The sequence below is a fragment of the Anguilla anguilla genome, chromosome 16, assembly GCF_013347855.1.
Source record: "Anguilla anguilla isolate fAngAng1 chromosome 16, fAngAng1.pri, whole genome shotgun sequence".
NCBI classification, from domain to species: Eukaryota; Metazoa; Chordata; class Actinopteri; order Anguilliformes; family Anguillidae; genus Anguilla; species Anguilla anguilla.
Genome location: NC_049216.1, coordinates 34,090,742 through 34,105,265, shown reverse-complemented (window position 1 = coordinate 34,105,265; position 14,524 = coordinate 34,090,742). Strand labels below are relative to the sequence as shown.

Here is a 14,524-nt window from a genome sequence, read left to right as displayed (position 1 = left end):
CAGCATTCACGCAACAGGTGGCGCTGATGAGCCTGAAAACGATTAAACTGGGCATTCTAAACTGGAAGAAGAATATGGGTTAATTTTCTTTAAAAAAAATCCTATTATAAAATAAATACTATTCTAATCCTATTCAGTCTGAATTAAAAAAAAAAAATGGAAATTGCCTGTGATGAAGTGCTATGTAAATTTGCCCACATAACTCTTAATTAGTTACTCCAGCAGGCACAAATAATATGTCTCTGTCTTTCACCTGCATAGGCCCTATGTTAATATCCGATGTGAGTTGCAGAACTGAAAAAATCATCATGTAGGAAAATTATCACCATTTTTTCCCAAATCATCAGTCGAAGTTAATTTGAATGCAGTTAACTGCAATGACCCTGAGCCAAAAACCCTGGCCAGCAGCCAGCCGCCTTCCATTCATGAAATGACACAATCGAGAGCATCTCCTCGGCCCCGAAGACACGCCCAACTCTGAACACCCTCCTTTCTGACCAATGGGGACAGGGTCCAGAGGACGGGCGTTAGGATTGGTCACAGGTGAGCCCTCCCTCAGCTAACAGGACGACAGGGTGATGAGCTGTGGTGGCTCATACCCGCCTGCAGGGGGCGCTGTTCTCGAGAGAGCAGTAGGTGAGCAGGGGCTGCAGCAGGGTGTCCAGTGCCCGGGGGTTTCCCGCACACCCACGCCCACGTCTGACGGTCCCCAGCGCCCCGCCGCAGTGGAATATGTAACCCAGTAACGGGCTTCGGTTTTATTTTGGGAGCAGCACCGACGTCGGTCCCCTTCCATTCGCAGAAGAGGCTGCGGCTGGGCTCAAGATGAACGTTCCTGTCTGACCGCCCAGCCAGGGAGTTGCAGGCAGCAGTCACTGGCCCCAAAAAACCAGCGCTTGCACAGGTAAATTAAAATAAAATTAAATATAAATAAATATTAAAAAAACAGCGCGCAAGTTTCAGGTTGCTTCGGCTTTCCGCACGCTTGCAGGAATTCCTTGGCAGCGCAGGACTCTGCAAAGGGGCTTAATCCCTCCACGTGGCTTAAAGTCTGAGCATTGCCTAAATGTGTGAACGATTTGAATGGAATATGAAGCATGACAGTAAAACAGTTGAGTGAGTGAGTGATTAGTATAATAAGGGTATAACATCATGCGACTTCAATGTCTTCGCTGCAGCTGCATTGCAATAAGGTTGCTTCCAGATTACAGAGCTGAGCTGAAATATGTGTCGTTATTATTCTGTGCATTGCAAAAAAGACATTACGTTATTTTGTGTGTCCGATTTCTTGAATTTGCATTTGCACGTCGTTTTTCTTTAATTCAAAGGCTGCTGTGTCTGAAGAAAGCTTACCATCTCTGCACAGTAATTACCACTTCCTGGTAAGTCAGGCAACCCCTCTTCTGGTTTATTTAAGATTAAGATTTTCGTAAACTTACACTGCCTGCCTGTTAGCTGCCAGCTCTCTGCATATTTACTTGGTTAAAGAAGAAGAGGCTCAGATACCATTGTACAGTAAATAATTTTTTTTTTATCGTTATTTTCTATAAATACCCATTCCTTCTTTCCAAATTGGATCTGGGAGGTGACCCAAATTTTCCGGCAGCACCTTAAAAGGATGACCTTTTCTCGCATGTCGGGGTTCGGGTGTGATGTCTGTTGTCATGGTACCGTGTTGTCAACGGCGACCCGCGGTCGTGCGGATGAGGAAGTGAGCAGGGCAGGAGATATCTCCACACAGATGTAACCAAGCCAGCCGTGTGCAGTTAGAGTTTCAAAACCCGGGCAAAGACGCATGTGGTCCTTCATGACTGGAGCTGATGGTTTGGAGTGTGTGTGGGGTTGGGGCAGGATGGGGTGGGTGGGGCAGGATGGGACAGGGTAGGGCAGGATGGGGCATCATGGGGCAGGGTGGGGCAAGGGCGGGGCAAGGTGGGTTCTCATGTTTACATGTGAAGCAGTTTGGAGCTGTCCACAGGTGTAATTGGTTCACACTAGCCTTGATTGAAGTTGTTGTACTATGAAATGGTCTTCCATCTTTAGCAACATTTTACAAATCTGTAAATCCGCTTGGCTGAAATTGTAGCTCAAGCTTTTCTGAGACTGCCGGATCCTTTATTAGTGATGTCACGTGGATGGGCCCGCAGTGCTGCTCAATGGTGTGACTGACAGGTCAAACATCCCATAATACACTGCTGCACTTCATCACAGATCGACAAGACTCGAGCTGTGCTGTCTAATTTATGCAGTCAACTAGTCACGAAGAATTACCAAAATGGCTGCTGCTCGTCGCTCATTTTATTGTTGTGCTCTAAGCTGTTTTGAGAAAGTGAAAGGTACTCTATCAATGCGAGAGTGCTCACAGGCCAAACACAGGTTCTGCAGAACAAGCTGGTTTTTCCCCTTAACATCCATAATTAATTCAGACCCGAGAAACCAAGTCAGATGTGTTACTTGTATAATAAACTGCTTTAATTAATCAATTGTGTGCATTGAGTAGTGTAGTATAGTGTAACGGGTGCAGCTTGGCCAGTTAGCTAGCAATCACAGTGAGGTACAGCGATGCTAAGGCCTTGTAGCTAGGTTACCGTGACAACACTCCCTGGCTACACAACCCTCAGGTTCAAAGTAACGACATTGCTCTTAGCTATCGCCTATAGCTGGCTGGTAGCACGTTCATCTTTGGAGCCGTTGGGCGAGTGAGTGAGGCGTGGGTTCAAATCTCACGTCGGCCAAGTGTTTTAAACTCGTTACCATAGCAGTGAGGAACCAGTAGACCATGTGGCTCTCCAGGTCCAATGAGAAACCAGCAGACCATGTGGCTCTCCAAGACCAGGGTTACACACCCCTGCTTGAGCCTTTGAGTTGTTTGGGAAGCTTATCCAAGACCTGTCAGCCACCAAAGACCAGCTCTCCAGTCAACTAGAATTTCCTTTCCTTGCTTCACTGGCTCTGGGCTTTCTAGTTTTTTTTTTTCCATTACCCTCAGGACATTTTCCAGTTTTATGAAAGTCTAATAGTTAAAAGCGGTCTGAAACATTTGCAAATTGGTTGATTGGGTCAGAAAAATAGGATCCTGTGACCATAGAAAACAGGCTCTCTCGCCGTGCTGAAAATTTCACAGCTTAAAACTGATGACATTTTATTAAGCGTCAGGGCTCCCAATCTTGTGAATGACATTCCCCAAATCATGTGACAGGTAGAAACTGTTTTCAGCCTGTAGATTAAGACTCAAAAAAGTTTCCTTTTTAGTCTCCTGTTCAACATCCGTGCAACAGAATCCAGAGCCACACTGTACCTTACTTGAGTCGTGTTGTTCTTCAACTGTGGCCAAACCCCCTGCCGTGGCCAAATGGCTGACTGTCAATCACCGTGACGACCTGTTTTGTAAATGACACTGTGCAAAAACAAGGATTGATTGACTGATTGATTAACTGCACTGAGTAAAACCTGGAACCCTCCCAAATCTGGACTGAAGGCAAAAGAGCTGTTCCGGGTTTTGCCCAGCACAGCTATCCCAGCTAACTCAGTAATCCTGCTCCATAAAATATCCCCCCTGGTCTTGTTGTACACTCAGAGATAATTAAGCACACCTGGTTGTTATGCTGTTATGTAGGCCAGGCCTGGCTGATTGGACGTTGATTTATGGGGAAGGGGTGGGGGGGGGTTAACCTGACGGGACGGGTATAGGACGGTTCTCCATGGAGAGCAGCAGGTGACCAGAGTCATACGATAGCCTCCCCCCCCCCCCACCCCCTAAAATTAGGCCAAGGAAATTTCCAGCGTCCCCCAAGACCTTCATTTCAGGGAGGGTTAAACTTAAACTGCAGCCCCCATTTTCCATTCAGCTGCTCATAGCAGGCTCCTGCAGAGGCAGGTCAGGCAGAAACAGGCTACAGACAGGTCATTAAGCCATTAAGTCATCAACAAGCTGGCAATGCATTTTATACATATATATGTAATGTATAATATATATATATATATATATATATATATATATATATATATATATATATACTTATAACAGACCTGGGTCAAATAATTTTAGAAAATACTTGAGACACCAGTAAAATACATCCATACATTTTCATCAAAATGCTGAAAAATCATATGATAGCGCATTATGGCAAACATGATTTTTTAAAAACAACAACAACAAAAAAACTCAGATCTGCATGAGTGTTTTCAAATTTAACAGGCGTCAAAAATATTTCATATGCATACTGGACTCAGGTCTGGCTTATAGCAAATGGCTGTCACATATTGTAAACAGACAGTGGAGTACAACTGCATGTTCTACCAATACTACTAATATTCTATGATACAAACATTAATTACACATTGTATATACACGACTAAAATGGAATCATACAAAAATGTTTATTTTTTAAAGAACACAAAACAGGGAAGGCACAGTTTTTTCTCAAAAAGTCAGAATCACATTGAGTGAGTGCTGGATTAAGTTGATAAGGTTGATAACATACATATTCTTTTGCATTTGAGTGCAGTATAGATCATACTAAATATCAAGATCTGTTCATATTTGAAACGATTTTGACCGACATTAATTAATTAACTCTAACATACCTGTACTCAGGGTAAACAAATGAGTATTCTTGTAACACAGAAAATATTTTTACACGTTGTAATACAGCCAAAATTATCATATATAAATCTCATACGGTGTCCATGTTCTCTAGAAAACTAATACAGCAATAAAAAAACAAAATTAAAACAATAATTTTTATAGTTTTATATAATTAAAGTCTTGAGTGAAGTTCTGAGCAAGAAAAACGGTTGAGTGCTAAAAATGCTAAAAAGTTCGGGATGAGCTGTGTTGTCCCAATTTTCTCACAGTGAAAATGACTCACAGGTTATCTAGTTCCTAGTTCACAGCTCATTTATGAGTCAACTTCTCCCACTACACGTAACAATCCATCATCTATACCCGCTTATTCCTGGTCAGGGTCGCGGGGGGTGTGCTGGAGCCTATCCCAGCATGCACTGGGCGAGAGGCAGGAATACGCCCTGGACAGGTCACCAATCCATCGCAGGGCACACACACCATTCACTCACACACCTATGGGCAATTTAGCCTAAAAAAACACTTCCTCTGTTAAGGCACTTACTTCGCCCTGAAATTTGTCTGATTGTAACATACGAGCCAGCATCATGCTGAAACCTGTGATTTCTACCCACTTCATTCATATAAGAACATGTGAATCAGTGTCAACAGTCAGATATTTGCTTTCTTACAATGCGCAGTGTATCAACTTTACTAATATCTGTAATCAGATCCCTCGCATATAACCACAAAAAAATGCACAGTTTGGGACTGCATTTGTGCATTTGGTTTTTTTTTTATACTAAAGGGCTTGATTTCATACAACATATTTGCAGATTCAGTAATACACTTATGGAACCAACAAAAGTAATTAACAAGTTACATTTGAAATACTAAGCTGACCCCCCCCCCCCCGCCCCCCGCCTCACCCCACCCAAAAAATAGAAATACTTGCATATGACCACCAACAGTACAAGATGTACATTGGCATTTGCATGAACAAAGTACTCACAGAAAATGAACTACCCCACATAAACCCATTATGTGTTGTAAATGAATTCATTTTGCTTATACTTTTTCAAAGGAGTAACACCCAAGAAAAAATTAAGTTGCACTGTAGGTGAAACACTCATTAGTCATATATACATCTAGGTCTATCCAGTTAACATAGATTCACATGTAAAAAATAAAAATAAAAAACAGAAATGAATGATATACTAAAGTTGTATAAAATATATTTTTTTAAAACAAGTTTACTTAGCATGTAGCTAGCAAAGACTAAAGACATAAAACAAAACAGCTGTTAGCAGTATGATAAAGTGGGGAAATGTTGAATACATCTGTGACACAAGATTAATTATATATTTTTGGAATATAGTGTACTTGTTGACACTGCTGAGTATCACCTTTTAGCCTGACAGAATGCAATATGGCTGCACTACACATAAACAGCATCAGTAAAAAAAAAAACAGACTGAATCAATGACATCATAAATAAAGAAAAGAAGTTGTAGTTTGACGAATCGTCAATGTTTCACGAGTCTTGATGGCTCAGTCCACCTGAAACACAAAGCCAAGATGAGAAATATTAGAACTGGCTACACGTCGACCACCACAGAATATCACAAACGCCCAGGAGAATGAGTAGAACCGCAATAAAAACGACATTAAAAAAAAAAAAAAATCGCCTGGTTTCGTACAGCGCAGAGAATGCAAAAACAAGTAGTTCTGCAGATGTTCTCCTGAGTTCTCCTGGGCAGTTTTTTCCAGATTTTCCGTCAGCACTAGTGTAGAAAAGTTAAGAGAGCCAAGCAGCGAAGACTTGGGGAGGAGCTATAGAGTTTCAAAAGGGATGAGATCGGCCGCTAATCATAGAGACCTCTTCTCAGTCTTTGCTTGAGAATTCCGGAGCTATGAGCCTCCGACCGTAAGAACCTGGACCTCGTCCAAGTCTTGGTAAAGAATACATCTGGCTGTTTTTACGGCAAGCCTCCCGGGCCACTTTCAGGTTCTCTCATGCTCAATGATGAAGTATCTGTGAGGATATATTGCATATTTTCTGACTGATCGCCTGCTGATCGAACCTCTCTTAACCGGGCACCGCGTTGTTGGACAGTGATCAGACATCCAAGCTTGTAACCAGACTGTATCGGGGCTTAGTCCCTTGGCAACCCTTCTAGGTAAGGTTATGTCCACTAAATGTCAAGCTGTGTGACTGAATGACTAAACATCGTACAAGTCACCTTCAATGACAGCAGCTGCGAGGAAGATTAACAGAACCAACCGGACCTGGGTCAAATACCGATCTGAAATACTTCAGCTCTTTAGACGCCAGTCGAATTTTAAAACACTCCTACAGATCCCTGTAAGTTACAAAGAAGCATGTCACTAACCCAAAATGTACAAAATGAAGAATCCCGTTCTAAGCATTAGTGTTAAAACATAGGTTTCTTTGTAAAATAGTCAGTAATCTGTCGGACATTTACCGTTGTCTTAAGATTTCCGTGGCCTCATTATTTTGCGGTTTTTGCCATTTTTATTTCAGGACGCCGAAATGCTGATGGCTCTGAGCGCAGCTCCCCAGTCCGGCCTGCTGGACGCCCAGTTCCCCCCGGCCCTGCTGCCCAAGCCGGGCAAGGACAACGCTCGCCTCCAGAAGCTTCTCAAGAAGAGCGCCAAGAAGAGGCCCGCGGCCCCCACCCCGCAGCCCACCCCCCCGTACCGCTCCACCCTGTCCCCCGTGAACGAGGCCAGCCCCGACCAAGAGCACAGCGACGTCTCCACCCCGCCAAAGACGCCGGACTCCCTGGCCTACAGCAGCACCCAGTACGCCAGATTCACCGTGAAGTCCTTCTACCAGCACACGCCGTCCCCTTACCCCCACCTGCACGGCGCGGCCCAGGGCAGGACCGCACAGTTTCCCCCGCAGCCTAACGCTGCTCCCCCACCAGGCTTTCAGCAGCAGAAGGGTACGTTCTACACGCCTACACCTCCACCTCCACCACCACCACCACCACCGGCATTTGAGGCTCCAACCTCTACTCCAGCATCAGCTCCAACATGTCAACCAATCACAACTCCTGGCCCAACTGCAGCTCCAGCATCTCAACCAATCACACCGCCTGGCCCAACTGCAGCTCCAGCATGTCAACCAATCAGACCTCCTGGCCCAACTGTAGCTCCAGCATTTCAACCAATCAGACCTCCTGGCCCAACTGTAGCTCCAGCATTTCAACCAATCATTTCTAATGGTTTACCTGCTACTGCAGTATCTCAGCCAATCACACCTCCAGGCCAAAGTGTTGCCCCTGTTAAAGTTCGAGTTCACACTCAAGCTTTTGTGCCACCCTTGGGCCCAGTTGTGAACACAAACCCTCCTGTCCCCACCCAGGAAGGGGTAACCAGCCTTCTCAATGGTGCACCTCAAACCACTGCATCAGCAGTAAATGGGGTCCAAGTGTCCCTGTCTACTGGTCTCCAGGCCCGGACTGTATCTGAACATCCTGGCCCTCTGCTGATTAACATCCAAACCCTCAAACCCAAGAAACCCAAGTTTGAGGTTCCCCAAATAAAGATATACACATCTAAGGCAACGTTCTATGAGGCATCGAAGACGCCACCAGACACTTCAGGAATGAAAACCCCTGATTATGGAATAGTGGACGGAAGACCTGAGAGTAAAACGCCAACATACGATGGTTTGGTGGTGAAAACCCAGTCAGGGAGATCAAAGACACCCTCCTACCAGCCTCCTGCTCCAAAATCACCCATTTTTGACATATCAAGACCTAAACCGCAGTTATTCTCATCGTCTCCCATCGTGAACTCGCCCCAGGTCAGCGGTGTCCCCACTGCCTACACTGACACTATGAAGCACATGGCAGTCTCTGCTGCTGTTTCCCTGGTAACCAAAGAGCCTCCATCTGATGCTGGCAGCCTAAAGCCCGCCCCTCGTGAACACTCTACAGTCCCAGCAATGAACGATCTTGGAACCAAAAAACCGAACGATTTTCCGCCACCAGTTTCTACTTTGCTGAACGGCACAATGGTTGAAAAGATGTGTAATGATGTGTCAACAACGGTCAATCACGCACGCACAGACCAGATGCCCAGGCCTCCTGTAAGCGATGGACCTTATGATCTGGTTGAACCGGCAACTGCTCCAGTCGAATATCAAACACCCAAGACATCAACATACAAGGCCCCCAATCCAACAGCACCTGTATTTGGGCATCAAAAGGCAAGGACTGTGACTGATGGTGCACCACCTACACTCACCCCTTTTGGGCAGCAGAAACCCAGGACGCCTTCATCCGAGGCTCAAAGGTCGAAACCAAAATCAACATATTATGGATTGACTCCGGCTGAATATGTTGCCTACGGTGGAATAAGAAGCAATTCGCCCGCTTATAGCACTTCTGCACCCAAGACACTGCCACATGATGTGCCTGAGGCACCAGAGGTGATAGGATCCAGTACCCCTCTTTTATCTGAAGCCTCAGCACCTGAAACACCCTCGAAACAACCAGAGAGACCTACAGCTGCTCCAGTTCAGGTGTCAAAATCTATTATTTCCACCAATCTGCACACTGTACTTCAGACCCCTGTTGTTTCAACTGGTTCTACTGATGTTCCAGGTCCAAAAACACAGGATAACGAGCCTGGACCTACAATTGAGTCCACAGTACCCAAAACAGAGACAAAAGAGTCGGAAAAACCGATAACCGCTAACGTGCTAACATCTTTCCTCGGGGCATTCAGGGGAAGACCTTCCACACAGACGCAGAGAGGAAAGGAAACACCGACATCGTCATCTTCTGGGGCCAAGACTCCTGTGGAGGATTTACGCGCCAGTAAAATTCCAACAAATCAAAGGCAGACCGAGCCAAGTGCTCCGAGCCAAACCGCACGGGAAACGCCCAAACCCACGGCTCCCCCCGCACGTGAAGTTTCACCGCCCGTGACCCCTCAGGCGGCCTTCGCTACCGCTAACTCTCCAACCGCGGTGAGTGCAACTCAGCCGCCGGCTCAACTGACAACCAGTCAGAAAGCGGATGGCAAGCCCCCAAATACTGGCACGGCGGGGGCGGCGGGAAGGGCCACTCAGGAGAAGATTCCCGCAGAGCCCGGGGCCTCTACTTCGGGAAAAAAGAAGAACGAAGGAGAGAAGGCCCTGGTTAAAGCGGCACCCCAGTCGAAGATGCTCCAAATGGCGAAGGGCCTGAAGTCGAAAATCAGCGGCTGGGCGAGGCTGAAGAAGCACATGGTGGTGGAGCCGGAGGAGCCGGTGTTCCCGGAGCCAGAGAGCGAGTCGAGGAAAGAGGGCGGGGGCGGCGAGGCCCCCGAGGCGGGGAACGCCGGCGAGCGGTCATCATCGGGCGGGGATCAGGACGCGCCCAAGAACCCCCCGAGAGCGATGAAGATGTGGGACGCCGTCCTCTTCCAGATGTTCGCCACCAAGGAGAACATAATGCAGCAGATCAACGCCGGCAAGAGCGCCTCGGAGAGGAAGGAGCTGGCCGAGCAGCCGCCGAAGGAGCTCCCGTCGTTCGTCCACCGGCTGCCCGTCCTCCTGTACAGCCCGCGGTTCGACGCCCGGAAGCTGAAGGAGGCCGCCTCCGGGCCCCTCACCAAAATCGCCGCGGTGTTCGAGAGGGGCCTGCTGAGCCGCAAACAGCCGGACGAGGAGCCGAAAGACTTCAACCGAACCGCCAGGGGGTTCAACACCGGTTCCAAAACCGCCTGATCTGCAGGCTGGAGGGTGTTCTTTTATGAGGGAAATTGACTTCACACTTACACAAGGGGGGAGTCAATCTCTGACATAAAAGAATATGTAAAAATGATCTATGATGCCCTTTAAGCCTGCTACACACAAAGCTGATTTAGTCCATCGCACCAGCAGAAATAGGATGGTTAAATGTAGACACTGATACGCTACGACTAACTGGTGTCACCATGTCCACCATCATGCTCATCATAGTGAGGACACAATTTCATGATTTCACGATTTCATGCTTGCCGGATTAGGTCAGAATAAGTAAACTCTTTGCATTCCATGCTTTACAGTACAGCAAAAGATTATGTTGATTATAATTTTTTGAAAATTTGCCCTCAAATTACACTATATATATATATCTTTATCTTTTGGTAGAAAAAACCCCCAGAACAATGGATACTGTTGCTAAGGCTGTAATGATATGAAATGATAATAACCACAAATGTAACAAGTATCAATACAAAATCCCTAAAAAAAGACAGTAGTCATGTTAAAATATTTTTTTGTATAAATACAGTAAGAGATTCAGTAAAGCAGAATGTTAAGGGTTTTTAAGGAATGGTTAATATCAGAGCAAAATTTCAAACCTAAGAATTTAGCATTGTCGTTCAGGCTTTGTTTTGGAGGCGAGAGTATCTTTATTTCATCCCCCACCGATCTTAATAAACCAACAATTTAAGCTTCAGCACTGAAGCGGGTATCTGAATTCCGAGATGGAGAGTCCATTTTGGGCCAAAGTACTGAAGGGCTGGCTATGATGTTTACCAAGTCATTATCATGTGACCCTAGTCTGGAACCAATCATGTCTTTTCCCCTAAGCTTTAACTCACTTAAAATGAAAATGCAGATTAAAATCAGCATTAACTTGCCAAACTGTGTCTGTTGAGAGAGAAAAAAAAAAACTTAACACTCCTACTTAATTCAAAAGACAAAATTAAGGATGAATTGGAAACGAGCAGATTCGACCACTTCAACAACCCATCACAAAGTGGCCTGATGACTCACAGTGTTTGAGATCTCACTCTATGTGGGTGTAAAATATGGGACAATTCACCCAAAGGTGGGAGAGAAGAAATTAGTGATTTCCTGCTTTGGCCACAACACCCAGGAATGATCTTTCCAGATTAACCCCATTATTTGTTGGAAGCCAAAGCCTGGGAGACTGTCTTTTGGTTAAAGCAGGAAATTCTCAGATTAATTCACCACATCAGATAATTAGGGGTGTGGCTAAGTATTACACAAACAAGGTTTGCAACATTTAGTTTTTTTTCAAGCACTAAGATTTAGAAAGGCCCAGTAATTAGCTTTCATGCTTATTAATTTGCCGTTAGTGTAGTTGTATAACTTCACAGTACACTATAATATAGCAATAGACCAGGGTTTTTTCCTGCATAGAGAAATCTTTGGCGTGCACCAAACCCTGTTCATGCCAGGAAAAACCCTACAATAGACTCATTAAAAGTAATTAATTAATAATAAAAAAGCCATAAGTAAAACTAAGCAAATAAAAACAATAGTTACGAACAATAATTACGTTTTCAGTAAATTACCTGAAAAGTACGATTTGGTTGGGAAAAAAAGACATTTGAATAGAAGGTAAATAGTTATAGTTTGAGTAAATACATGTCTTGTAGCAGTGTCTATCTAATATAATGTAATGCAGAACATTTTATTATTTAGATATTTTATATCTTTATTGTATAGATTTTATAGCATTTAGGTGTGTTATGGCACACATGGCATGTTACCCATAATTTGTGGTATCATAACTTTAGCCATGAATGTAGAAATAATGGAAATGTAGCAAAAATGTTTTATTTTCATATTTTCTTATGCAGTGTATGTTTTGTAATGCCTATTTATGTCTCTGTCAAAGCATTTGTGTTCAGTCTTTCCACATGTTTACAGGTCAAATCATTATCAACAACCCACAAAGCTAAGACATGTTCTTGATACTTTTGGTAAAGTAAGAAATGGGTCTGAACACAAGAATATTAAAAACAATTGTATACTTTTTACAGGCTTGAAATTACATTGAGGGATGGGGGTGCAGGTGTGAGGGGCGTGGCTGAGGGGGTGTGGTTTCAGAGGGGTGTGGTCAATAGGGGGCGTGGTCACAATGGGGCTACGGTACAGGAATAAGCACAGGAATCATGGGAATTCAGAAGACGATGGAGGTACAGAGGGTGAGAGAAGGCGAGCGAGAGACAGTAAAAGTATTGTTTTGAAACAAAACAAAGAAAGAAGCTAATTGTACGTGCAGGGGACAGACGGACAGACGGAAAGCGAGACTGAAATGGGCTCTCAGGACTACAGCGGTGGAAGAACGGACAAATGGTACCCTGGGGATTTCCGCACAGTCCACTCATGGAAGAAGCTCACGACCCGCACGGTCATGGACCTTTTTGGAAAAGGAATAGGCTGCTCTTTCGACGGGGCAGATTGACTGTTGTTACTCCAGACTGCACCCCCTCCCTCGAGAGAGGAGGGGGTCACCTGTTTTTTTTTTACCTGGGGAAGCAGAATTAAGAGGAAACGCAGTGCAGGCCATGCCGGACGTTTGCCCGTGGAAGAGACAGGTCCTGGGACAGCGCTGTAACGGAACTATGTTGGACGCAGGAGAACTTTTTGGGAGGAGCTTGGCTGCTTCTTAAATGCATTTATAAAAGTGTAACCCGAACCGCCATCCCCACATAAACCAGCAGGGGAGGGGGGGGGGGGCTGGGGGGGGGGGGGTGACGAACGCATTCTGATGTGCCGTAACAGTCTTCCTGTATGAAAAACAAACAAGGCTGATTGGGGATGAGCCCAAGTATCCCTGTTTGACAATGGGCAGGGGCTTTACCACACGAGGCAGGTAATCAGATGGAGCAGAAACAGGGATTAGAGCGCGGTGACTGTGGCAGGCTGGGCTGTCCACACACATTCTTCCCCAAGGAGAACAGGCCCCGTGAGTTTTACTCAGGACCATCCCAAAAATACCCCTCTCCCCCCACGCCACGCCCAGTGTCCCCAAAAAAGGCAAAATGATTAAAATATTCTGGCCTCAAGCCGTATGGAAATCCATGCTGTTAACAGTGTAGTATTCAGATGTGTGCTAAATGTAAATAGGATTGTTTATAAATGTACCGACAGCCATTTAAAACCAGTGTATGACTGCTTGTGGTCTTTGTACGTTTCTCTGAGTAAAGTCTCTGCTGCCATGTCATTCTTGAGTTTCGCTCTTTCTTCGCCCCGTGTGTGAACGAAGCTTTGGGCCCCCCGAAAAACGAGCCCCGACCGGGCCAGCGTGGGACCCCCCCCCTCCTCCCCCCCCCCCCCCCAGCTGTCAGACCGCTAATTTCGAGAATCGCAAATCGTCGGTCCGCCGTAGGGACGATCTGAATGCTGGTGGACCGACAGCTGTGTCGACGGCGAGCGGACAGAGGGCCGACGGTGAGCCGACAGAGGGCCGATGGTGAGCCGACGGTGGGCCGACGGTGGGCCGCTGTACGCGGGCCTGGGCCTGGTGTGCATTTCAGCACGGCAAAACCTTTTCAGCTAACGACCGACAAGGGAGAAGAGGGGTTTTTTTGAGAGTAGGAGGGGTGGGGGGTGTGGGATGGGGGGGGGGAGGGGGCAGTTAATCTCCTTTCTGTAAGGGGTATTCAGACCCTCCTGCGCTCGACCCAAGGGGCTTATCGTCACTTTCGGATAATTACGCCCCGGGTTCTTTCACCTCCCCTCCCCAGGCCCCACAGGCTTTTCTTAAGCCCCTTTATAGAGCGCGGCCCCGTTTGAGTTTTAGACCCCCCCTCCCCCCCCCCCCCCATGCAAGAGAGAGGGACGCACCACCCCAACATCACACCTGCTTTGGCGGGACAGAGAGCCAAAGCTGAACCCTGGATAATAAAATCAGCATAGCACAGTGATGTCATCACCTTTCACACAGCCTCCACCAATCACAGAGTACGCTCTCACAGTCATGTCATCACCTTTCACACCGGCTCCACCAATCACAGAGGCCGCTCTTAACAAATTCAACAACACCAACAGTGATTGGTGAGTACTTTCTGGCTGCACTTCCAGGGTCCCTTATGGTATCCAGCCCGAACAGACAGAAGGCATTCACCAATCACCACAGCCATTGTCCTTTTTGTTCTTACCAACGTACTCTGTGATTGGTCGAGCTCCTCTCCGGGTTC

At 46.1% G+C, this 14,524-nt stretch overlaps 1 protein-coding gene across 2 annotated transcripts in view; it reads right to left on the bottom strand.

Annotated features, from left to right (window-relative positions):
- Positions 1-5,514: 5,514 nt before the first annotated feature.
- The window catches only part of lsp1a (lymphocyte specific protein 1 a), a 46,056-nt gene continuing 37,046 nt past the window's right edge, over positions 5,515-14,524 (bottom strand). For both annotated transcript variants that reach the window (XM_035396264.1, XM_035396265.1), the window contains one exon: positions 5,515-6,124. In XM_035396264.1, coding sequence (XP_035252155.1) covers positions 6,099-6,124 — 26 coding nt within the window. In that variant the 3' untranslated portion in view covers positions 5,515-6,098. The remainder of the gene's footprint in view (positions 6,125-14,524) is intronic.